The sequence below is a fragment of the Triturus cristatus genome, chromosome 2_2, assembly GCF_964204655.1.
Source record: "Triturus cristatus chromosome 2_2, aTriCri1.1, whole genome shotgun sequence".
Taxonomy (NCBI): Eukaryota; Metazoa; Chordata; class Amphibia; order Caudata; family Salamandridae; genus Triturus; species Triturus cristatus.
In genome coordinates this window covers 313039015-313063073 of record NC_140582.1, presented here as the reverse complement: position 1 = coordinate 313063073, position 24059 = coordinate 313039015, and the positions used below count along the sequence as shown (strand labels likewise).

At 45.7% G+C, this 24059-nt stretch overlaps 1 protein-coding gene across 2 annotated transcripts in view; it reads left to right on the top strand.

The window, feature by feature from the left end:
* The first annotated feature begins 370 nt into the window (after nucleotides 1-370).
* Nucleotides 371-24059, top strand: part of MAML3 (mastermind like transcriptional coactivator 3) — a 529880-nt gene continuing 506191 nt past the window's right edge. Inside the window, exon 1 of one of the 2 annotated variants that reach the window (XM_085641363.1) lies at nucleotides 371-1876. In XM_085641363.1, coding sequence (XP_085497489.1) covers nucleotides 1445-1876 — 432 coding nt within the window. In that variant the 5' untranslated portion in view covers nucleotides 371-1444. The remainder of the gene's footprint in view (nucleotides 1877-24059) is intronic. The other variant, XM_085641361.1, reaches the window with a different exon arrangement.

The window sequence follows — 24059 nt, the reverse complement described above, 5'->3', positions numbered from 1 at the left end:
CTTGTGAAAGTGTTAAACATATTGACTCAGAAAAGTTTCTACGCAAATGTACTAAGAAACCATGTGGCATTGACATTGTATTAATAATACGACGCCTACTAATAAACGTTCTTAATTGTACATGGTATATAACTCTGCAAGACAAACATTTCTATTCAAATTTTGCGCGATTTCGACTTGTCGCATGTTTAGGAAAGACCGCTTGCCCGCTAATTTACAGTTCACCTTTTAGCTATAAGATGGCCGCCGCATTTGATACTGCCTCTTTGATTGTAGGTCGGCATGATGCGTTTCCGCAAGACCTGCCCTCCTGTTTCTGGTGTTTACAGTAGTGCCGGTGGTATCCCTCCGCCTGCCTGTGGGAGGCGGCGTCCAGCCTCGTCTCATTGTGATGGTGGCAGCAGCGGGAGGAACAGCAGCATAATACACGCACACCAGGCGGCTCTGCCAGAAACCTCTGTGCTGGTCTCCAGAAATGTGTTCAGTTTAAACTCGTTCACCGTGATGATTTTACCCTCAAGTTGTTCCTATCGTTTCCCCCTGCATTTACTCACACCTCACAATTAAACCGAGTCTTGAAAGTTGTTTTAGACCCGCTTGGTTGGTCGAATGCAAACTTTTTATTTTTGAGGGGAACGGTGTTTTGAAAGAACCGTGGCTTACTGAGGACGCTCCACTGTTTATCTTTGCGTGGTCCAATTTGGCATTGCTCTCGTCTTTACGCACCACGAGTCTTTTATAGATTAAGAGTATTTATTACACCTTGCAGAAGCAGTGTGTCAATGTCTTAATTGACTTTCGCACCGGGGAATCATAATGTTTCTTTGAAAATATCAACTTTTCTCCCTGACTCTCGCGCATCGCACCTCAGTGGACTCTTGGACCCGCAGATCTCTGCTGTTCGTAAACACACTGGATTTTTGCATTTGGAAAGAATGCCCCAACCCCCATGGAGCTCATCTGCCCAAAAAGTGGAATGCACAAACATGAAGAAGAGGAAGAAAGTAGGCAGCGAGTGAGGTGCGAAGGGGCACAGGAGCAGTTACAGTCCCTCTTCCTGCCAGCCTCCTACTCTTCTGAGAGTCACTTTTTTTTCCTGGTTGGAAGGAGACAGTTTTACAAGGGGTGTTCAACCTGACCCCACTGCAGCTCCTGGAGGAAGGGAGCCTGGCGAAGGTCTGAGACCCTGCCGCCGGGTCACTGGAACTGCCTGGGGATCCCTTCCTGCCCCTTCCCTCTTTGGAGGTTCACTAGTGCACGCTTTTATTCCAGACTGGAAGGAGATCCGCCGTCATGCATGAGGGGCATGATTTCGTGTAACCCCCATCAGCAGCTCCCGGCTTGAGAGGAGGCGAGGAGGACTGAAAGAGTGGGGGTGGTGTTGGGGGTCTTTCGCGAGGTGGCCCAGAAAACTTCTTCCAAAATAGTGTGCGCGGGGAGCGGCATGGGGGATTACGCGGCCCCCGCTGCTGCTGCCTCCTCCAGCCTGTGCCTGGTGGGCGGAGGGGCCGCCCTGCTCGGTGCCCTGGGCAGTGACAGCGGCAGCCCCGCGCCGCCCCCCCATGCGCCGGGCACTGGCTGCAGCGGCGCCGTGCCCAAGCACAGCGCGGTGGTGGAGCGGCTGCGGCAGCGCATCGAGGGCTGCCGGCGGCACCATGGCCACTGCGAGAGCCGCTACCAGCACGGCCAGGCGGAGCAGCGCGACATGGAGCGCCGGGACACGGTGAGCCTCTATCAGCGGAGCCTGGAGCAGCGCAACCGGAAGGGCCCCGGAGGATCAGGGGGCCCCGGAGGCGGCGGACCCGGAGGTAACAAGCCGCAGCCTGGCAAGGAGCAGGCGGAGGCGACAGAGCAGCGGAACCACACACTCATCATGGTAAGACCTTGGGAGTTGTGGTGGGGCGGGTGCAGGGACACAAAGGGGGGCGCACAGCCATGAACAACGTTCCGGGTGGCGTCCATGGACACAAAGTTACCCTGTAAGAGTCACCCCTGGGGTGGGTTCTAGCCATGCACTGTTATTAATTCTGTATCGAATGGTGTATACCATTATCTCAAGTAAATAACAAATTAATATATGTTGGCCACCTGTATAGGTTCTACGAGGGACTGCCCTTGCATCCTTGTATGCCACAAAGCGCATCGAGGTGGTTCAAAATTGCTAGGGTCTGATAAGCAAGTTTGTACATTTGTGCATTATCTTTGTCACATTGTTCCCACGCTGTCTGCCGTGTCTTTAAATGCTTCGCATTCCTCTTTTTGCAGTTCTAAAATACAACGAACCTTCCCCTCGTCGTTTCTACCTTTGCAAAAAATGTCTTAGAATAGGATGCGTAAGTTGTGGCACTAATGTGCAGCGCTTCCTGGGGGTAGCAGAGCACTGCTCTCTGCTGCCCCCGAGGAAGTTCACCCCAGGCTGCACGATCCAACCACGACTGAGAATCTCGTCTCATTTGGCATGGTTCAGAGGTGTTGTGTTTACATTAAAAAAGTGGAGGTGGGGCGGGGTGTCCCATGGGGCGGGGCTACAGTGTACGGGCCACGGATGTGAAAACTTTGGGCAAATGTGTGTTTGCTCTGTGGGAGACTGATAACCTTGTTGTGACATGTAGTGGTGTGTGTTTGAGTACCATTAGTGTCGGTGCTAGGGAATATTCAGGGTTTGCACAGTTAAGTTTTTTCAACGTGTTCCTGTCCCACCGTTCATTGAGGTGTAGTCACTGTTTTACAAATTACGAATGGAAGTGTTCAGTTCGCGCACATTTACAATGTTTCATTTTATATGCTTTTACCAAGTATCTAAACTAGATTTTTACACATTTGTATCACATTTATAAATAAGCATGCTTTCGGCGCGCCCTCGGTGCATTTGTTTGCTTGACTCCCTGTTTGCGAAGTATCACATACATACGGGATGTCAGCCTATGGCTGCTGGGTTTTCAGTCACATTAACGCACACACCTTTCATTTATTTCTAGTTCCTTACTGCCGCCTGAGTGGTGCACGAGATGGTTCGTGGGTGGGCCTATCCCTGACAATGCCCTCTTGAACAGTGTAACCGTCTCTGTCCCTTTTCCTGTTAGGTGTACCAATCTCCGCGCCCACAAGTGGGGTGTGTGTTTCACTATAAAAATACGGTGGTGATGTTGGTGACTCCGCACTGCTTCCAGGGGAGGAGCTGCAGCTGTGTACTCACTCTGCACGCCCCCTCTATCACTGGCTGGGAGACCTGCACAGCCTTATAGGCTGTGTATTTCAGGTCGGCGCATCTGGAGGGGGGGAGTCGCCAAGTTCCCTCCCCCGCACCTCACTGGAATTATCAAGGACGCAGCCAGCCCCCTTGCTTTCTCTGTTTGCAGTCGCAGTTTGGACAAGGGTCGGGTTGCAGCCCCTGTCCCTGCCCCCTCTCCACCCAGGGTGACAAATGCAAAAAGAACAATTGATGGACAGAGGGTGAATGTTTTGGTTTGTTCTGCATTCCCTCCATCAATTGTGTGCCTTTTGCCCTCTCTACCCAAGCCTGCACGACCACGATGCTTAACATCCCTGCCCGCCTTTCCAGTACCTTAGCAATAGACGTTTCAAAAGCGTGGTGAAACAGATGCATTTTTATTGAGAGCCACTGACTTGTACCGCCTTATCACCCATGGGGCATTTTAAAAACTACAAAGAAAAACATCTTCGAAGGTCCATTCATTTTTGCTTGATCAGTGACAGGCAGGTTTCTCTTCAATTTAAACTCCAGCAGTAGCCACCCTCCATGCAAATACACATTTAAGAGAAGCTGGAAATGTGGTTTATTGAATTAACCATCAAGGGGAAAGAAAAGCAAACAGCGCCTCCACTGCAGTTCACTCAGAGCAGCAATAAACAAAACACGCTACACACAAAGCAGGGTTAGCAATGCGCTGATTGCTGCATAAGGGGGCTGAGAAGAAAGGGCGTGGGGTTAAATTAAATATATTTATTTTAGAATTTTAAAGCTAAGCAGCAGAGCTTGCTAGTAAGGTGTTCAAAACCCAAATACTCAGCGCGGTCACTAAAAATACATAACTAGGAGCTGCAGAAGGAAATGCTTATTAAGCATAGGGGTAAAGTACTTTTTTTTTTTTTTTTTAAATGAATGACATCGGCAAGATCGTTTGAACAATCTGCCCGTTTCTGCAGCGACATTTTCAACCAGTGCAGACGTTATAAACACCTTCTGCAAGTCCGTGTTTTTTTGTTGAGCTATTATCTTGTGTAACTTTCCTTTCGATTGTGTTTCCCTGCAAAGCAGAGTTGTGTGGGGTATAAAAAAACTGGAATGGCTGAGGGTTGCCCAGATGTCACTGCTCCACTTGGTACCTCATTAGATGTTGCACATGGAGGTAAAGTGAAAGGGCAATTTAATGAGAGGGGGAAGAGATCTAAACGAAACACAAACTTGGTATTCTTTCCAGTGCCCTGTCGATGGCACCATTGGGTCCTGAGGCTTAATTTTGAAGTATCTATGTCTTTTGGCCTGGTTCCATTTTGTTTTGGCCCTCTCTGGTTTCCGCTTTCACTGGGTTGGGGCGCATTTGTCTGTTGACAGCTTTTCCGAAAGACGTTTCTGTGATCTAGCGCTGTGACATAACTTCTTTCTTGTAGCTCCTTGAATCGGCTACATAAATACTTCCGGTCTCTAATGTAAAGTGATACAGTTAGGCAACTTAGTCGAGTGTTTTGGGTGCACTGAGTGGTATCGCACCCTGGGCAGGGGATCTGCACTCCTGATCTTTCAGACACAAACATTTCCTGTGCAGAGGGGAGGTAGCTGGGGGAAGAGGCCGCCTTGGGCGATCAACGAAACCGGATCCTCTGTGTGCCTGAACTTCCTGTAACAAGCTCTGTTTGTATTTGAAGATGGGACCGTGTGCCCTCCCGAGCGAACCACGCGCTCTACTAACTTTACGCTGGTTCTTTTTGTGAAATGAAAGTTGTGGAACGCACTAAAGTTTAAAAGCCATGCTGCCTCGCCTCCTAGATTTCTGGCTAAAGGGGCGGGTCTTAGGGCTGTGTTTACTGTCTACTGAGCTGTAGCCACCACCTCCCTCCGCCTTCTCCAAAGTTTGGGGGGAGGACGTGCTCCGTGTGGGAGGGGACGGGGGAGGAGTCCAGGGGCTGTGTGTATTTTCAGTGAAACCTGAGCCCTGGCTCGATTGTGAAAACAGACCCCTTAGGACTTGTTTTCTCCTTCATTGTGATGTGCACGCTGGTCATCTGGGGACAATACTGATTTTGCAGGGATACTTTGAGGGCCGAGTTTGCACGTGCCTGGCTAAAATGTAGAGAGTCGAGAAAAAAAGTTGGGCTTTGGGGCTCAGAGTGAGAGCGCGTGGGAGCCTCGTTCATGTACCTATTTCTGCACACACGACTCAGAGCTGCTCCAGGTTGACTTTTGCCAGCTAGAATTGAACACAGGCCCGCTGCAGACCCTCCTGGGGTCCATGCAGCCAAAGAACCATGGGGCATATCAGCAACAACCGGCGATAATTATCGCTAAGCGCACTTAGCGCTAGGATAATTATCGCCGGCTAGCGTGGATTTTTATCGCTGAGATAGCGTGCTATTAGCAGCGCTTATCTCAAAAGCGATAAAAATCCTAGCGCTAACTGCCTAAAGTGAGATTATCTCACGCAATGTGGCGTTAGCTTGTTGATAGGGCCCCACAAACTTAGCCATGATATCCACCTTCCATAGGATATCATGGCAAAGTCAGTCCTGAAGCAGGCGTAAGGAAAGTAGCGATAACAGGGGTTATCGCTACTTTTCCTGCCGCTATGCTTCATAGCGTGGGGCTTGATGATAGGAGAAATGTCGCTTAGCGACATTTCTCCTGTCATGTCAGGTCAGGAACGTCCACTTTGCATCTCATTAGAGATGCAAAGCTGGGCGTTTAGAATTTGGGCGCTAATGCAAGGTTTCACGCGTTAGCGTGACCTTGCTAATAAGGCGATAAAATTATCGCCGTTTTTCGGCCGAAAACGGCCGCAAAAGCGGCGATAATTTTCTATCGCCACCGTGTAAATATGCCCCCATGAATGTTTGTGAAATGTACAAGTCTCAGGGACCGCCCTCGTTTAGTGTTACGCCATTGGTTGATCAGCCTATCCCGATTCTTTAAATATGTATTCTCATGTATGGTGACCAGATTTTGAAACTGGGTTAGGCCCGACATAAATTGGACAGTTGGTTTATTTGTTTTGCGCATAAAACCAATGTTACCTCTGCAGCTCATTGAATACTTTTTTTCGTATTCAGAGTTACACATGTAAAAGCGAAAGTGTAACTAGCAGGACTTTGCAAACGATAAAACAGGCCGGGATAAACTGCTGGAGATGAAGAATACTTTTTAATAAAGTTTAAAAAGGATGGTAAGCCCTGCCAAGTGTCACATGTGTGATTAGCAAGTCCAGACAAGTTTTCTCTTTGAATCCTGGCAATTGTAGTTTTGTTTATTCCATTATAGAACCAGGACTACAAGTCCTAGAAGTCAAAGAAAAAACCTGGACTGGAGCAGCTCATTACATCAGTTTTTAGGTCTCGGCTAGCGATGGCTGCGCTTGCGCAGTCTCGCTCGCGAGACATAATGACTTGGGAGAAGAGGGGCTTGAACCCGCCCCTCTTCTTCCCTGTTCTCCATTGGCTGGCCTAGTAAATGCTGGCCAGCCATTGGAGAAGAGGTCCCGTCACTCTAATCCTGCCCCGTCCTTTTCGGATCGGGGGGCGTGTTTTTTGCGAGAAGTCTCAGGGAGGAGACAACAGCAAAACACGCCCCCCAATCCGAAAAGGACACTCCCTTTCTCCGAGGCATTTTCTGCTGTGCCTCGGAGAAAGGCGGTGGTGTCCCGGCGTTGCTCCCTCACCTGATCTCCTACTGTACGGCAGGAGCTCTGTGCTTGGCCGCTGAGGTGACGGACCCGCGTCATGGGCAGCGTCCGTGCTCATTCCGTAACCCGGAGTCTCCGCTCCGCTCTAAAACAGCAGGGCGTTAACAGGGAATTAAAGCAGGCGCGCTCCGTTCCCGATATACCCGCAGCACAAAGACATTCGCAGAAAAGCATTCCGACATACCTCCGGCGCATCTCTCATTCCGAGGTATTTCATGGACTTATCAGTTATCTCCATGTTTTGCGCTGGTATAAAATTGGATGCAATAATTTCCAGGGTTTTGACCAATTTTGCTTTATTTCTTAGTATTCAGGTTGTAAATATAGTGCAAATTAAGGTGGTATTCGCACCAAACTGATAGTCATTAGAAAGTATAGAATTCGAGGATGTACCGGGGTTTGCCCAAGCTACTGTCTGTACCCATGTTCCCCCAGGAGCGGGTACCTTCACCCCTTCCTTGCCCTTCCCCTCACACCTCCCCCTCGAAAATGGTTCCTGCTCCAGTGCCCCGTCATTGTGTCACACGCAGATGCGCCACGCCCCTTGCTGCCTCATGGCCTCCCACTTCCACCACCACACCCCCTCCTGCAGTCGACAGGAGATAAAGTCAAGATGAGTAGGGGAAAGCCATGGGAGGCGAGGAGAAGCGCTGCGGGGGGGCCCCGGCCCGGGAGCCGGAGCAGCGGGCCTCTCCCCTGTGATGTTTGTTGATCCTCACACCTCTCCAGGCGGGATAGAGGGGACAGGGAGGTATGTGCAGTGAGAACTAGCACTATTTCTGGATGTGGATAGATCAGCGGGATATACCATGTTTCCTGGCTGCGGGTGAGTTAAGCCTCAGATCTGCCACCCCGCACCGGTTCAAAGATAGCCTGTAGAACTGTAGGCGCGAAAGGACGGACTCTTTATTTTCTAGCCTCCATTTCTAGGAGGTTTATCTCTGTCTGTAACCAACCCTATGTTCTTTTAACGGCCGTGACACGGGTCATATGTGGTCTCAATGGGCGCTTTTAATAATGTAGGCTAACTCCCTGTCAGAGACTCCCTGACATTGTTGTGGGATTTAGCTCCATATCCATTTCAGAACTCTTACAATTCTGGCTTCTAATACTAGAGCTGTCCGACCCATCAGACTGGATCACGATGTAATCCCTTGAAAGCGAGGAGGAAATAACTATTCAAACTGCAACCCGAGTTCACGATCAGCTGGTGCTATAGTTCCGCGGGTTAGGCGCCTGCTTCCGTTTTCTGTGTCTAATCTGCTGTAACTCTCGCGCTCCAAACTCGGACTGAGCCTGCCGATGAGATCAGCCTATCACATGCACACCACGTGTTTCAGTACTTCCAGCAGGGTGTTGTAGGTGCCTACTGTACAGATCTCCGTCTTCTATGCTGCTGAACGCCATAGGCTACTCAGTAAGGCAGATCAGTGGGTCGTGTGCCTGCTGCGGAAATCCATGAGACGCTCGCATATTACACATTGCACTACGTGTAGGATAGCTCAGTGTGTTAGACCCCTTCAGGGAGTTTGTGTACAGTCTAAAAACAAGCATTTACAATGCAACGGTCTCGGCATTGTTAAAGTTAGAGCTATTGGCATTGCTCATGACAATGCCGTTTCTTTAAATGTTTTAAAAACAAAAAACATAAACAAAAATAATGTCATGAGCAATGCCAATAGCTCTAACTTTACCAATGCCGAGACCATTGCATTGTAAATGCTTGTTTCTGATTGTGCCACAGAAGAGGGCCCATAAAATCGAGACCATGTACAACATTTGAGCAAGGGCACCCCGTTTAAGGGTGCTCGGTCGTAGCCTGGAGTCTCCGGTGGGAGCCTATGCTTGCTGGCCGGTTCCCTCGTGGTGATTCAGGCAAGTGGAACTAGGGAGGTAAGAGAGGGCAGGATTTATAGCAAGTTTATAATAGGGTCCTGGGTCAGGAGCCAGCCTTAGCGTTTCCACCCCTAACCCCTCTGTTATCTGACATGTCGATACTCATACTTGTGCGCCAAAATACAGTTGCAGCATCAACAAAAGACCAACACATTTTTCTTGTGGGAAAACAATTGCAAATTTATTCACATTCTGTTATGCAGGTACTTACGGGTGATCATACGAGTGTAGCACCGTTTAGGACTAACCGCTGTCACCCAGTCACCAGGCATTACGTTGCCATCTCATTATTTATCCCGTGCTGTACATTTCGTATTGAGGCTGTGGCGCAATGCTTTTTTAGGTCTCGCCTGACCCAGCGCATGCGCTGGTCTGGCGAGACTTATTGAGAGGGCTCCAAAAAGTGCTACCAGGCCAGCCTAGAGCTACAGTGCATGTGCGCGGGCGCGCTCGCCGCGCTTTACCGCGATTACTTTCACTTTCGCGGCCCCACGGCCGCTTTGATGTGTGATCGCGATCACTTTCACTTTCGCAGCAGCACGGCCGCTTTGCATAGCCAATAGGTCTTGCTTCTGGGACCTTATAAGTATTTTTTAAATATGGTTGCTGCACTCGTGCCACTACGAAGCAAGGTAAGGGCAACCCCCAGCTGTCAGGATACCAACTCTACTGCTGGCCGATGAAAGAGGAATGTCTAGGTCTGTTGCCTACCTAAATAGCCAGCTGCCTCCTGGAAGGGACGTCTTCCCTGGGGAGGCGAGGTCTCACCCTTGCCAACTTCCCGGCCGGATGGCCACAGAAAAATACTAACCCCTCCCCTCCCATGGGCAGTGAGGAAACACCGAGGGGCAGTCCCCCTGTGGGGGACGCGGCCATCCACCCTTCGGCTGCCCCTTGATCCAGTGGACAGTAGTGTAGGTAGTTTTAGAAAGCTGGGGGAGGTGGGGGGGTCACAAATGAATTTTTGATCCACCCACATAGTCTGGCTTGTCACTTGTGCAGGGTTGTGAGAGGAACAATGCAGTTTGTTGGTTGGTTGGGATGGGGTATGCTTGGGTTTTTCGCCACAGCAGGACAGGTGCAGTTTTATTGCCTATAGGAGGTAGTTGGGCGGGATGGTGAGTCACAAGCAGGTGTATCCATCCCTCATGGACGGGGGAGCACAGAGCAGGGACTGATCTAGCTGGTTAAGCATGAGAGATCAAAGAGTTTGGGGGCATGCTTGGGTGAGGTGGCTGTAGCAAGAATGGACATGCGATGCTGAAGAGGAAAATAAGAAAGGGTGTGTGAGAGCTGCGGGTAGGAATTGGTTATGTGGGGGAGTAAACCTTCAGGGAGGGGTTTAGTCAGGTTTGTTACCATGTATTAGTGAGACATGGGGATTTTTCATACATGTATTATGTTTTATGAGGTTGATTTACTGCAGACCCGACCCAATAAAGTGGCCTTTTTCACAATACTCTGGTCTGTGGTGATTGTGAAGTTTTGCACGATATGTGTGTCGCAGGAGTGATGCAAGTATTTAGACTGGGGCCATTTTGCCCTCTGCCTTTCTCCGACTGCCAGGGTGGTGGGGTTTCACCTATGTGGTTTGGTAGAAAGAAAAAAATGTAAACTTTTAGCGACGTGGGAGGCAAACACGCAACCAGCAATTTGTAAATGGTATGCTATGAGGGTTATGATGGCTATGCAATATTATTCTGAGAAGCATCTCAAATTGATCTTTTTAAGAAAGTGTGTGTTTAGATGATTCTGTATGCTTCATGTTTACTCATAACATTTGTGACTTTTTGCTTTCTAATATTGACTTGTCTGTGTTTTGATTGGTGAACTAACATAATCTGCGTGTTCCTTAAACAATAACATTGTCCAATCATGTTGTGGGCTCGGTTTCAGTTAAAAGGGGGCGGGCCCAAACTGGGCACCTCATTGGCATGTTAACTCTGATGCTCATGCTCACCTGACCCTCTATGCAAAACCAAGACATGTTTAATTTGTTGAAAAGAGTAGGAATCTTGACTCCCATCTCAATAACCCTGGACTGTCCTTGCTAGTCGAGGACACATGGTCAGCATTTCTGCACTCTTAGGTTTAGCGAGATCTGGATGAAATGTGAACGGGACAGCGTGTGATCTCCGATGCCATGGCATGCCTTGTTCTCAAGTTGTAATTTTAGAAGTGTGCTCCATTTTTGCCCTCTCCCCCAATCTCTGCCAGACTCCACGATCGGAGCTGGTATAATTGCTCCTAAATTGATTGTAGTCCTTTATGGGATCTCTGTGCACCCTACAGGTTGGAAGTCCAGCAAGGCGCGTCAGCCCTTTTTACTCACTCGAGATTGATAGAGTGAGCAACACTGCTTATGGTAATCCTAGCATCTGCTCTCCCAGTTGCTACTATTCTCATTCTACAAATGTTGTGTGCCAAATGATAAAACTCTCCCCTTCTTACCTTCCGTTAAAATTACCTTTGTCCTGAGATTACCGTGGTTTATAAGAGTTTGAGCATAGGTACCTTGTGTTGCTTTCACCGAACGCAGAGGCACCATCTGTGCTCCACCACTTTGTGTAACTCCACCATTTTTAATAATAAAAGACAGCCCTATGGGTTAATGCACATTTTGCAGAAATGTGGGTGTATTCTAGAATTTTACATCTCAACACTGCTGAGTCATGCCTTGTGTTCTGAGGTTGGTAAAACGAGCAAAAAATTGTGTTCCCTAATAGTAAAGTCTATTATTGACAGATATATTAAGCCCCCGTTGTGAATATTGTTTGCTGTGCCTCATAGTAGAATGTATTGCCCTTCTTAAGAGCATGTGCTCTATTTAGAGGGAGGGGTTGGATCTGTGCCATATTCTAAGACCAAGAAGACCTTTCTTTGAGGGGCTTGCTTTAAATTTGGTTTTAAGGATAACATCGGTTGGTTTCTCGGGTCTGGGATCAGTGAGTTTCATAGTCGGACACCAAAGGATTCTGATTGTTTGTTCTCCCTGTGTCTTTCAAATGAATCCATTTGGAACAATCCAGTTTTCTTTGCCTGATCTGAGGGGGGTTTGGGTTAAAATCCCCTAGAGCTTTGAAAATTGTGCATAGTGGTTTGAACTTCATGTGAGAACCATCGCCGCTCTCGAGAGCAGGGGTAATATGAAGAGACCTTCAAGATGAGGAGTAGTTTAGCTGTTTGATTTTGCATTCACTGAAGTTTGAGGATGTCCTCTTTGTGTGTTGCCGAGTAGATGACATATCCGTAGTTGACCTGGGATTGGACCAGGGATCTAGCAAGTTTTATCCGATGTCTTCACCGGAGGCATGGTAGGATCCTTCTAATCATCATGAGGTGACGAGTAATAATTTTGGAGAGTACTGTGATACAGTGCACGAAGTGGGGATCTGTGTTGAGACATATCCAGAGATGTTACACTGATAAAGTTGGGGATGGGGTGGTTCCTAACTCGCTCAACTGTTCGAAATGGAGACTTACCTGTCAGGATATTGGCAGTGATCAGGATTTCAGCTTTTGTTCTGTTCGAGTGACTGTATCTCTTCATTCAGTGGTGGAGGTGGATTTTTTTTAAAGTTCCTTTTATTAATTTAAAACTTTTACACAAAATAAAACAATAACAATTTCAAGATCTTAAATTATATCTGCCATTCCTATTGTATGTACACCAGTCGTAATGAAAACCAGTGAAGTTTATAAAAGGTATCTATTTTAGAGCTCAATGACTCATTTCAGTGTCATACCGGTTGCTTAGACACCTACAGCCATGTTTTCAGGTCAGTTCACACTGCTTAATCCACGCCACCCCATATCATATCGATCTTTGTCAGGACAGACCTAAATATTAAATGTCACCCTATGCCATGTTTAGGAACCAGAAGTTATTTTTCCTTCAACAAATTATGATCCAGACTAAGAGAGAGAAAAATACAAAAGGGGGGATGGAGGAGGGAGAGAATTAGGGGAAAACAGTGACAAAGGGAAAAGAAAATGAAAAGAACCTGAAAGAGGCAGCAAGTGTCTGGTGGTGGATTAAAGATGCCTAAGGTGAAATCAGGAATACACAATCTTGGTTTTTCTGCGCACCAAGCTTTGATTGCGGCGGCTGTGGGCCTGTGACAATATGTTTTGCCCGGTAGTTTTAATTTTCTTTCCTTCAAATTAAGCGCTGTAGACTGTATACATTTGGAATTGTACTTTATAAAGCGAGATGATATGAGCAGGGGGGTCTCATGTAAATGTTGGAGTAGTGGAACAAGTTGAGTGCATTGTGGGGCCCTAGATACAATGTGTTTCATTCAATGCTCATGATGGTTAGGGTTTGCAGTATTTATAAAGCACAGTCTTCTCTAGTTTTAGCTCCTCCCTCCGTGGTGCTGTTGATATCTATAACCATAAGGGTGGGTTGACCCTAAAGGTACACCATAAGGGATTACGTTTCATGACCCACAGGCATAATCTGTATGTTTGTACTCACAATTTATTGATTTATAAAGCACTAACTCCACTTGACGGAGTTTCAGAGCACTGTACCGAAGAAAGTTGTGTGAGCTCCAGGTCAACATATGCATTGACTGACAGCATAACATTGCAGACCATTGTCGTTACGGTATTGGTAATGAATTCCACAGGTAGAGAGGATTGCAGTGTATGGGAGGTATACAATAATAAAGGGCAGGCAAATACATAATGGCTACGAACAGCCACTAGTACTGTTAGTGTATCAGTAAGAATTAACTAGATAAGAATATGGAAGGGCGTTTGGTAGACAGTACGTTAATCCAACAAGCAGTGGCCGGATTAGAGCCGCGGTGCCAATGGAAAACTATGAATTAAAGGCTGGAGAATAAGAAGATGTGGATTGGGGAAGTGTGGTGCCGGGAGTTCTAACATTGCTGAAAAAGAGAGAAAAGTTGACTGGTAGGATGAGGCAGAAGAGAATTTTTGAACATTACAACAAAGGCCAAGACTTGGAGACGATAAGAGTAGATGGCAAAATATACAAGACTGTGAGTAATGCAAGGTTGTCAACAACATTGATTATAGGTCCAGCACCATGAAGAAATAAGAACATAAATAGAAATACATACATAAAGCAAAAGTTGTCATACAATAGGTATTCTGATAAAGCAACAGAAGATCGAATATGACAAGTTCAGGACGGGGATGCTGCCAAAGTGAGAGCGCGTAGCCAGAAGTTACTTGTACCGTCTGGTCCTGAGATCATTAGTCCCTACTAGTTTTGTGTGTTCATCTTGCTTGTATTGTTTAGGGACTGGTAGGTGTTTATGTTCTTGCTCACATATTCCATGTGCTCCCTGTCCCGGTGCCTCCTACCTTCTGCTTGAGGTTTACCTCCACCAAACTCTTTGTGAGCAGGGGATGCTGCCCTTGCAATGTAAAGCAAACACAAGGAGATGATGGACGGAGGGCTGAAACTTTTCAGACACTCACCCCCAGTCACAGATTTGGGTTAAATCCATCATCGGTCTTTTGCTCACTTCGCCACCCCAGTTGAGACCCAGCCATATGCAAATTCGTCTTGACCCTGTTCCCCATGGGAACAATCCAGCCCGAATTACCAAGCCAGGTCTTCCCTCCGATGGAAACAAGCATCCTGGGACCGGTTTGGGGGTAGTACCCCTCATCAGCCAAGCTAGGTTGAATCAAGTGGCAAAGTAAGCAAGGGACCCACGTCTGGGCATACCCTGCCAACTTAGGGCGAACACAAGGAGACGGAGTGCTGAAACATTTCAGACACTCGCCCCCAGTCACAGATCTGGGTTGTATCCATCATCGTTCTTTAGCTCACTTCGCCACCCCAGTTCAGACACAGCCATATGTGGGCTAGCTTGAGTTCAGTGGCAAAGTTAGCAAGGGACCAATGTAGGTACTGCCCTATGTGAATAGGAAAGGATGCATGGTGTGCCAATAGATTTATCTATGGTATGTGATGGTATTCACTGGTGCTGTGTGGTGTAGGAGTTGGTTGCATGAGTTTTCCCTCCTCGCTTTTCAGCTGGTGGTCCCACTGTGTTCCCAAATGGCAGGCAGGCTGGTATAGTGTGATGTGGTAGTTGTATTGTTGGTCTGGGAGATGTGGTGCAGGTGGTTTGTTGTGGTTAGTGCGCTGTGCATTGCAGAGTGATATGTTAGATGCCATAGACTGGCTAAGGTCAGTGTTATGTGGTGTGGTCTGCGACACAGGGAGGCAAGAGAGAGAGAACATTGGAAATGTTGTTAACAAGTACCTTAGGTTATATTTAGCAGACGGCATTGTTTGTTGTGACAGCAAATTAGGGAGAACATCTATAGCACTGAACAACAAATGAACTTGATTGGTGGGCGGCAAATACAGCAGTATGATATGGCATTGGTTAAGTGAAGGGGGCAAGGACAGGGTGGTGCAGAATATTGTGTCCCACCAGGGGCAGTTATGAGCAACAAAATTATTGTGTGTAGTTCAGGCAGAAAAAATAGTTATAATAGCAAATACTGCTGTGGCCTTGAATGGGGCAGTTGGAGAAACCAAACACAAAGAGATGATGGATGGAGTGCTGAAACTTTTCAAACACTCACCCCCGTCACAGATCTGGGTTGAATCCATCATCATTGTTTAGCTCACTTTGCCACCCCAGTTCAGACACAGTTATATGCAAATCCGTCTTTACCCTGTGCCTCATGGGAACAGTCCAGCCCAAACTGCCAAGCCATGTCTTCCCTGGACCGGAAGCAAGCATCCTGGGACCAGTTTCGGGCTAACAGCCCTCATCAGCCAGGCTAGCTTTAATCCAGTGGCAAAGTGAGCAAGGGACCCACGTCTGGGCATACCCTGCCAACTTAGGGCGAACAAAACAAACACAAAGAGAAACGTCAGGAAAATCATGGTTCCATGTCATTCATATGTTATGATGCAGTGTGAAGGAGAGTGTGATGGGATGTAGTGTGGTCTGATGCGATCTGGTATTTGGTCGGTGTGGAATTTTGTTTTGAGGAACAAGGCTATGTGGGCTTGTGTGATGGAGGATGGTGTGAGGTGGTGTTAGGTGATGTGGTATCTTGTTGTATTGGGTTTTGTGGTCTTTGACGTGGTGTGGGTGGTTATAGGATATGTTAGAGGCGGCCGTATATTGAGTTTGGCTGCTTTTCTTTTTACTTAATACAAATATTTCTATAATTAGGTTATTTTTTATTTTTGCTGTTAATTCATATTGTACTTCTTTTTATTTTTTTATTTCGCAGTTGTATTTGATACTCCTAAACCTTATAATTTTACTTGTAGACTAGAAGAGCTGGAATACCTATAAATTGTAATTTATTTCGACCAACCCCCACCCCTTATCCACCATCCTTCCTTGGCTCCACTCTTTTGGTTGTTTTCTGGAATACCTATAAATTGTAATCTATTTTCACCAACCCCCATCCATCCTTGGCTCCACCCTTTTGGCTGTTTCTGCCTCAGGCTGTAGTACCGTGTGCATTTCTTTGCTGTGGTAAAGTGTGCCTTGGTCTTGTTAGGCATATTCTGTGTTGAGTCGGTGTTATGTGGTGTTCTGACGTGGGTGGTATGGCGTGATGTGTGGTGGCATCACTCAGCGCGGGAGCGTGAGATGAGAAAGCGCGTCTCCTGGCAAGCAAGCTTCTAGGCCTCGCCTCCTCTCTTGCATGCTAAGCAGTGCATCGGCTTGCCGCGTATTTCCCTGTGGGCTGTATCTTTAGGGGTGGGCTTGTAGGAGAGAGGGGGGAATTAGTGCTGGTGTCTGTGGCCTGTCCCTGTAGGCGTGTACCGCTGCTGTCTGTGAGCTGTTGGACGTGCAGCTGGGAGGGCAGAGGCTCTTGCGATACTCCTCCCACCGCGATGGCTGTTGTCGTCGAGCTTTGAAGGGATTACTGCTTAAAGGCGCGCACACCGCCTTTCCTTCACCCTCTCAGTCGCACACGGCGGCCTTGAGCTTCTAGCCTTTATTTTAATAATTCCACTTCCGCTTGCGGGTATGTCTCTCTTTTTCTCTCTCTCTTTCACCTATATGTTTATTTGGCCCCTTGTTTTTCTGTCGGGTAGTGTGATTTAACCAACGGAGCTTTATTTTGAGTGTCAATTATGGACACCTATATAGCGTCGCAAGCAGGCCTGGAGCCATGATTTTGGGTCTGGGAGGGCTGTGAAGAAGAATTGGTGGGCCATAAAAATGCTTTCGGGTGGTGAGCAAAGACAACAAAAGGGTTTGGGAGATGAGATCTGTTAGACTGACAATTTTAACATGTTTAAGAAGTGAAAGTTAAATATCTTTATTAAAGGATAAGACCATTTCCCATGTCCTATTCCCTGGGCCCAGTATTTACAATGAGTGGGGCACTGGTGCATGCTCCATGCACTGTTGCAGATTGTGCTCATTAGCTATGAGGGAGGCTACCCGTGCCCAAAGTCCTCAAGTCATAGCCGTGACTAGTGAGTGCCACAGACAGGGGTATTTTGGTCAGAGGGAATCCAAACTGCATGGTCAGTGAATTAGAGCGCAGGTGGTTCACTAGGCAACTGTAAATGGATAAAATGAATGTTTTTAGGACTTAGTAAATACTTATGTAGTTTTAACACCAATGTTTCATAGGGATGATGCCTTAACTATAAATTACCTATGTTGCATAATTTGCAAAAAAATACATTATTGTATTGTATTTGCATTTATATAGCGCTTACTACCCCCGACGAGGCGTCAAGCGCTTTTTCGGCGAGTAGCACGCTACTCTGGAACCCATAGAGGATTAATGGTGAATTAGTTAAGTCGTAGGAGGGGTTTAGGGTGCGTAAAGGGGGGGGGGGGGGGGTTTATCACTGTGAATTACAAATTTCTGCAACGAGAAGGCTGGAAAGGAGTACAGTGAGGGCCACTGGAATTATGTGGCAGAGGAGGCTCAAGTTATTTAGCAGTGTTCACTAAATTATGTGGCAAGATAACGATGTGGCATGCGGCATTTTTTTAATGTCAGTATTACTTTATTATTTTGACATTTTTATAATATAAGCTAACACTAGCTGGTTGAGGTTTCACCTCATTAGTTTCAGTTTAACAGCAAAATATAGCATTCAGCAGCTGAAAGGTGACCGTTAACCTTTTCAGATGGCCTTCCACTGCGCAGCACACATGTGGCAGTATTTTATAGTAAGTTTGGATACGTTTGAGCTTGAAACACAATATTTTTGTTAAAAATCTGATTATGTGGCGAATTCTGCAAATCCATAATGATGTGAAAAATGCCACAGCCTCGGAATCTATTAATTCCAGTGTCTGAGTACATGATGCTGCTGTTTACAGCAGGAATATATGGTAGTTTAAAATATGCATCTTCCTGCTTAAAAAAATGGAATATAAAATGTTTAATAGATATCTTGTTATGGGGATCTGATGACATACAAATCGCTCTGACTTATGGTTGATTATCATGTCATGAGCATCACACAGTGGCATTAAAGAACAAGGGACGTACGTGTCACTTCTAAACTTTGCCTATGGAGTTTTGCATCATTCCCATCCTGTTCCCTGCTGCTGGAAGTCCATGGGGAGCATTGTTGTCCCCACTGCTACTCCTGTCTGCCAGCCATAAATGACAGCGGGGAAAACAACAGCCGTTCCTAACAAGCTGCATGCTTTCCTTTCCCTGCTGCTGGCCATCCAGCTCTGGTACTTGTGGCATAAGGGACGACGGTTACACTCCTTCCTGGAACCAGTCAAACCCAGCATGCTCACAGACCTGTGTGGTGGAGGAATGTTCATGCAGCTGTGTTGGGTCACTTGTTTTGCTGCTGCTCTTTATTCTTTTCTTAAAACTTTGGCAGCGTTGCACTTCACAAACCTGGACTTGAAAAGAAGAAAGTATGCAAAGTTCACAACTTCGTATACTCCCCTAGAGAGCCATAATGCGTAATTGCCCATTGTTTAGCTTACTTATACGCACAGACATTTCCATATTATTGTGGTGCCAATAGGGCCTTTACATGTGAGGATAAATTGCACTTTCAATGGGGCAGTCAGAATCCTTTATCGGCTAAACTTTTTCCAATTTTCGAATAATCTCTTATGAAGTGTCAACATTGATGATGAATGTATTGCATTTTATTTTATTGATGACCCGACAGCTCTCCAGACCCTGCTGCTGATTCCTTGCTGCAGGTTACAGTGTGCAACTCCTAATGCATGCACTGCTAGCAGCGGCCATCTTGAACGGGGCTTTGGCATTCTTTAGGTATAACAAAGAATGTCAGACACAAGATGGCCAACGAGTGCGCACACACGCACACATTTGAAACCGAATCCTGTAAATTCACACTTTTGTGAAATTTTATGCAGTTTTGAGAAATGTGCGATTTTAGGAGATCTTTTACGGAATTCATTCTTAGTGTAAGCGCTCCAAAACTGACTGAAAAGTCACTTTGTAAACTAAATTACCTCACCATCCCAATGCACTGAAGGGTGACTGTGTTCTGGGAGGATGTGCACATAGTGCACAAGCAAAATGACACCACAGGCACACAGGTGAGCCAGTGGCTGATGTAGGGTGGCCCATTGCCTCATGCTGTAATGGACAGAAGCAAAATGTGACCAGGGTGAGCAGATGGAGCTGACCCCAGAGCAGAGAATCTGTCCGACCAGAAGGACTTGAGATAGAACATGAGCGGTGTACTCTAGAATCAGAATGCGACTCTTTTGCCTGAAATGGCTGCATTATGGCACTGCCGAAGTGCACATAAATGGACTGCACTGCCATGACCCTGAAAGCGGCCTGTACCACTGCACTATTATTACTTGTGCCTGAAGCAGACTGCACCACTGTGACCATGCAAGGGCCTGTACTGTGTTATTCTCCTGAATTATACCCGACCCTGAAAATTTCTGCCAAAAGCGGATCATGCCACTACAAGTGTGGAAGTGTGGCTGAAGTGGACTGCACTGATGACTGACCAGACCTGTGTGGCTCAAGACGCTGTCCCATCTCCGTGAGCGGTGGCAGAGCTGCACAGGTGCCCTGAGAAATGCCTTCGGAGGCCCTGTGACTTCTGATTGTGCCAGACTCACCCTGTAGAGAGCCTGTAAACGACCAGAGACCTCCAGCAATGTCGTCAACCCAACCCCAGGTAGTGCTCTTTGCCACTCCTGCTACAACAGACTAGGCCAGAGTAGGTAGACAGACGGACATACGCACACACACACACACACCTACCTTTTCCCTAGAGAGGGGATCAGATGCAACAGTGATAGCATCTGGCTGGACAAAAGACCTAAGGCCCTGCGCAGCTGTGATGGGCCAATTTACAATATCATCCAAAAAACGCCAAATTAACATGAGGAAAAACAGATTAAAGTTATGTTATAGCTAGATGTTCAAATAAAACGAGAACTAATGTTTAAAACCACTGAAATAAGCCATTTATAGTTTAGCCAATTAACTATAACTTGTGCCCTATCATGCACCGTTTTACATCACCTATTACATCACTCGTGACTCTTAAATGACATAACTCATCTGCAACTAGTGCCTCATCATGCACTGCTTATGACATCACACATTACATCACTCATGACTGTTAAATGACATAACTCACCTAACACTTGTGCCCCATCTTGCACTGCTTATGACATCACAATCACTCATAACTGTTAAATGACATAGCAAACACAAGGAGATGGACGGAGCACTGAAACTTTTCAGGCACTCACCCCCAGTCACGGATCTGGGTTGAATCCATCCTCGTTCTTTAGCTCACTTCGCCACTGCAGTTCAGACCCAATCATATGCAAGTAAGTCTTGACCCTGTTACTCATGGGAAGAGTCCAGCCCGAACTGCCAAGCCAGGTCCTCCGTGGACCCGGAAACAAGCATCCTGAGACCAGGTTTTTGTTTTAATGACATAACTGACCTCAATCACTTATAACTTGTGCTCCATCGTGCTCTTCTTATGACGTCACACATTACATCACCCATGACTGTTAAATGACATAACTGACATCACTCATTTGATTTGAAGAACAATATTGTTAAAATTACTTATGAGTAACGCAGTGCATGATGTGACACAAGTTAGTTAATTGACTAGCTGTAGCTGGCTATGTCAGTAGTTTAAAAAAAAAAAGTTATTTCTAGTGTCATTTCAGCACTTAAGTATAATGTCGCTTTAACCTTTGCTTTTTCTGTGATTATATAGCTAGAGAAAGAGAGGTTGGTTTTAAAACCGTGGATTCTGTTTTAATACTGAAAAAGTATTATTGGTAGAGGCACTAATGGTTTTGGGAAAAAAGGTTTTACTCTAAAATCTTATGAAATTGCCTTTGCTTGTGATTAGGAATACATTAGTGGAAAAGTTTCCTTACGGTTTTCCAATGTATTTACAGTAGACCAAATCACTTCAGACTTCTTATTGATTACTCCATGCCATGCAATACATAGAAATGTACTCCTTATGAGTTTATGGTTTCTGCTCAAGGTAAATGAGCGCGCAAACGGAGGTGTAAGTGCTCATTCAAACTAAGATCTCAGATGAAATAATGGATTTTATACATATCTGTCCAGTTGTGTTGTAAAGCCACTGTTTCAAAAACCAAATAATAGATGCGTTTCAGAATGTATTTAAAGTATCAATTTGCCATGAAGTCATTGTTACAGTAACAGTTAACAAAGTGGGTGCTAAGAAACACGTTTATTTATTTTTTAAATAGTTATTTCTTGGAATTTTTACTTTATAAAACAGCAACAATAATCAAGGTCTCGGCAGAATGTTAGACATGCGAGTCTCATCAACACACAATAATAAAACTCAGCCGAACACAATAGAAAAGATGAGGCATCTCCGAGGGACATCTGTAGGAGGTAAAGTCTGGAAGATACAAGCAAAAAGTCTGCCTCCTGTGCAAGGGAGGGAAAACAAAAAGCTTAAAGTACATACCACCTGCCTCAACTGCTCGTGTTTATGCAACAGTAATGACCAATAAAGAACATAAACTAAAAAGAAACACTTGTTTATAATGGGGACATGTATTTAATACCAATTGTGTGGCAGTGAAAATAAATGTGGTCCAATAGCACATTATTTAGAGCGACCCTACTCCTAAATGCACATTTATTACTACTGTGCAAAACAACATTCAAGTTTATTGCTACAGTACAACACAACTGACATTGGAAAACACATTTTCATGTCTACTAAATTGCATGTAACAATTACTTTACACAGAGGAACACCTCTCCACTCCTAATAGTCACAAGCTATCTTCAGTGTGATTTTCCATTCAGCCAAAATGTAACCCCTTAAATCCTGGTTCTAGTTTAATACCTTGTTAGTATGAGCAGGATTAACTGCAGAGCGCCATTCCCATGCCACAACTTTTCGTTATTATGCTTTTTCCATACTTTCCACATATGCCACCATCTACAGAATAATTTGCAAATTAAAAAAAATACGGAACTAGATTTTGTAAAATCACTGTCCAGGGGTACACACGCACCAGGCCTCTTTGCAAAAGTTACCTCCTCACCTTTCAGCTGTTGACTGCTGTATTCAAGCATTTAAAGCAGTGTCACTTTTGCTCCTGTGGCCTTTTATGGGAACCAGAGAACAAAAAGCTGAAGTAACCTTGATTGTACTTTCAGCTGCATGTAAAGAACAAGTCTGCTTATCATGAAAATGTTTATTTCATTACACACACGCTTATGTATGCATCACAGAGAGTGCTCTTTAGATAGCAGTTATTCTAAGGTGTAGCTAAAAGTTTAGAAGCAGTATAAACATGTTCCATCACTTTTTGAGGTCAGGATTCTTGAGTCATTGTATCCCTAAATCACAAGGAATCTCCTGGTCTTATATGAATTAAAAAAAAAAATGAAATTCACCATAGTGTTCTGTGGTGCTGATTCTTAAAGGAAGGAGGTGTTTTCAGGTGCCCCGAACACAAAAAAGCTGAAGACCAGGTTTTGAGCTTAACTAGTGTGAGTTAAACAAACTAGTCACGTCTTCATTTGTTACAAGAAAAGTTTACTTGTTTGCTTCCTTTCTTCAGAGTCCAACAGTGTGTGTGTTTTACACACTCGATTTTACTCTGAAAGCCCAGCAGGGAGGGAGAGGCCAACAAGGAAGGGCCGCCGGCACCAGGTAAGAACCAGCGGCCACAACGATAAATCCAGAAAGAAGGCAGGAGCGCCCCCGCTCCTGCCGCGTCCTCTTACACCGTCAACAGGAGGAATGCTGGGTCGGTACTCCTTATGTACTCCCAGTGGGAGGGGGAAGGGTAGGTCCAGCATTCCTTCGTTCTTTTTCTGTCAGCGAGATAGTTACATCTCACTAGTCCATGACGGTGTCGAGGACGGAGGGACCTGGGGGTAATAGGACGGGGTCCCTTTTGTGCCATGCAAGACCAAATCCGTAATTGTTGGTGATGTACACTCTGAATACCATCTGATGAAGCTGTATCTTTTCTTTTAATCACATTGGGACACCCTTTGTGTACTAGTGTTTGTAATAATATAAACACAGGTAGATAACAGTGCGACTCAATATGCCGCTCAGTCTGGCTTTATTTGCCACCTAGTATGGACACTGAATTGCACAATTCTGCACTCCATTGCCACATTATTCCAGTAACTGAGTCAAAGCACCTATAACTTGATGAAGGCAATCCTCCTTGGAGTGCCAGATGTAACAGTGCCTGTAGAAGTCAGTCATTTCTGCCCTGTTCTCCTGCAGGCATCAGTAGCGATTTTACTAAAACCTCTGGAATTATAGGTGGCAGCTTAAGAAGTAATGTACAGTGTCCGACAAATGCAATTACTTGAATTCTTAGTTCACAACTACAAGACTCCAGCAGCAGATGTGTGAAAAGAGTCCTCGACAAATATGACTTGTAACATATATTTTGAATAAGAATTGCAAAAGCCTTCTGAAAAGATGTCTGGCCCAATGTTTATCTTTTAATATCAACCACGTGTTTGGCAGAATCATTTTTGGTAGCCCTGGAGCCCTGATAGAGATAGCAGCTGTTCATAATGATTTCATTTGTTGGCTTTAAGTTCGAGTTTCGTTTTGATTTACTGCTACGTTTTGCTTTTCAATTTTACTTTATAGTAAAAGCCCACGTTGTGGTTTTATTATTTGGTTTATAATATTAATATAGAAAGTGTTTTTATACAGAGAAAAACAAATAATAAAAGAACCAATTCAGACGAAAAAAATAACACAAGGTATGTTCATTTCATTAGTTT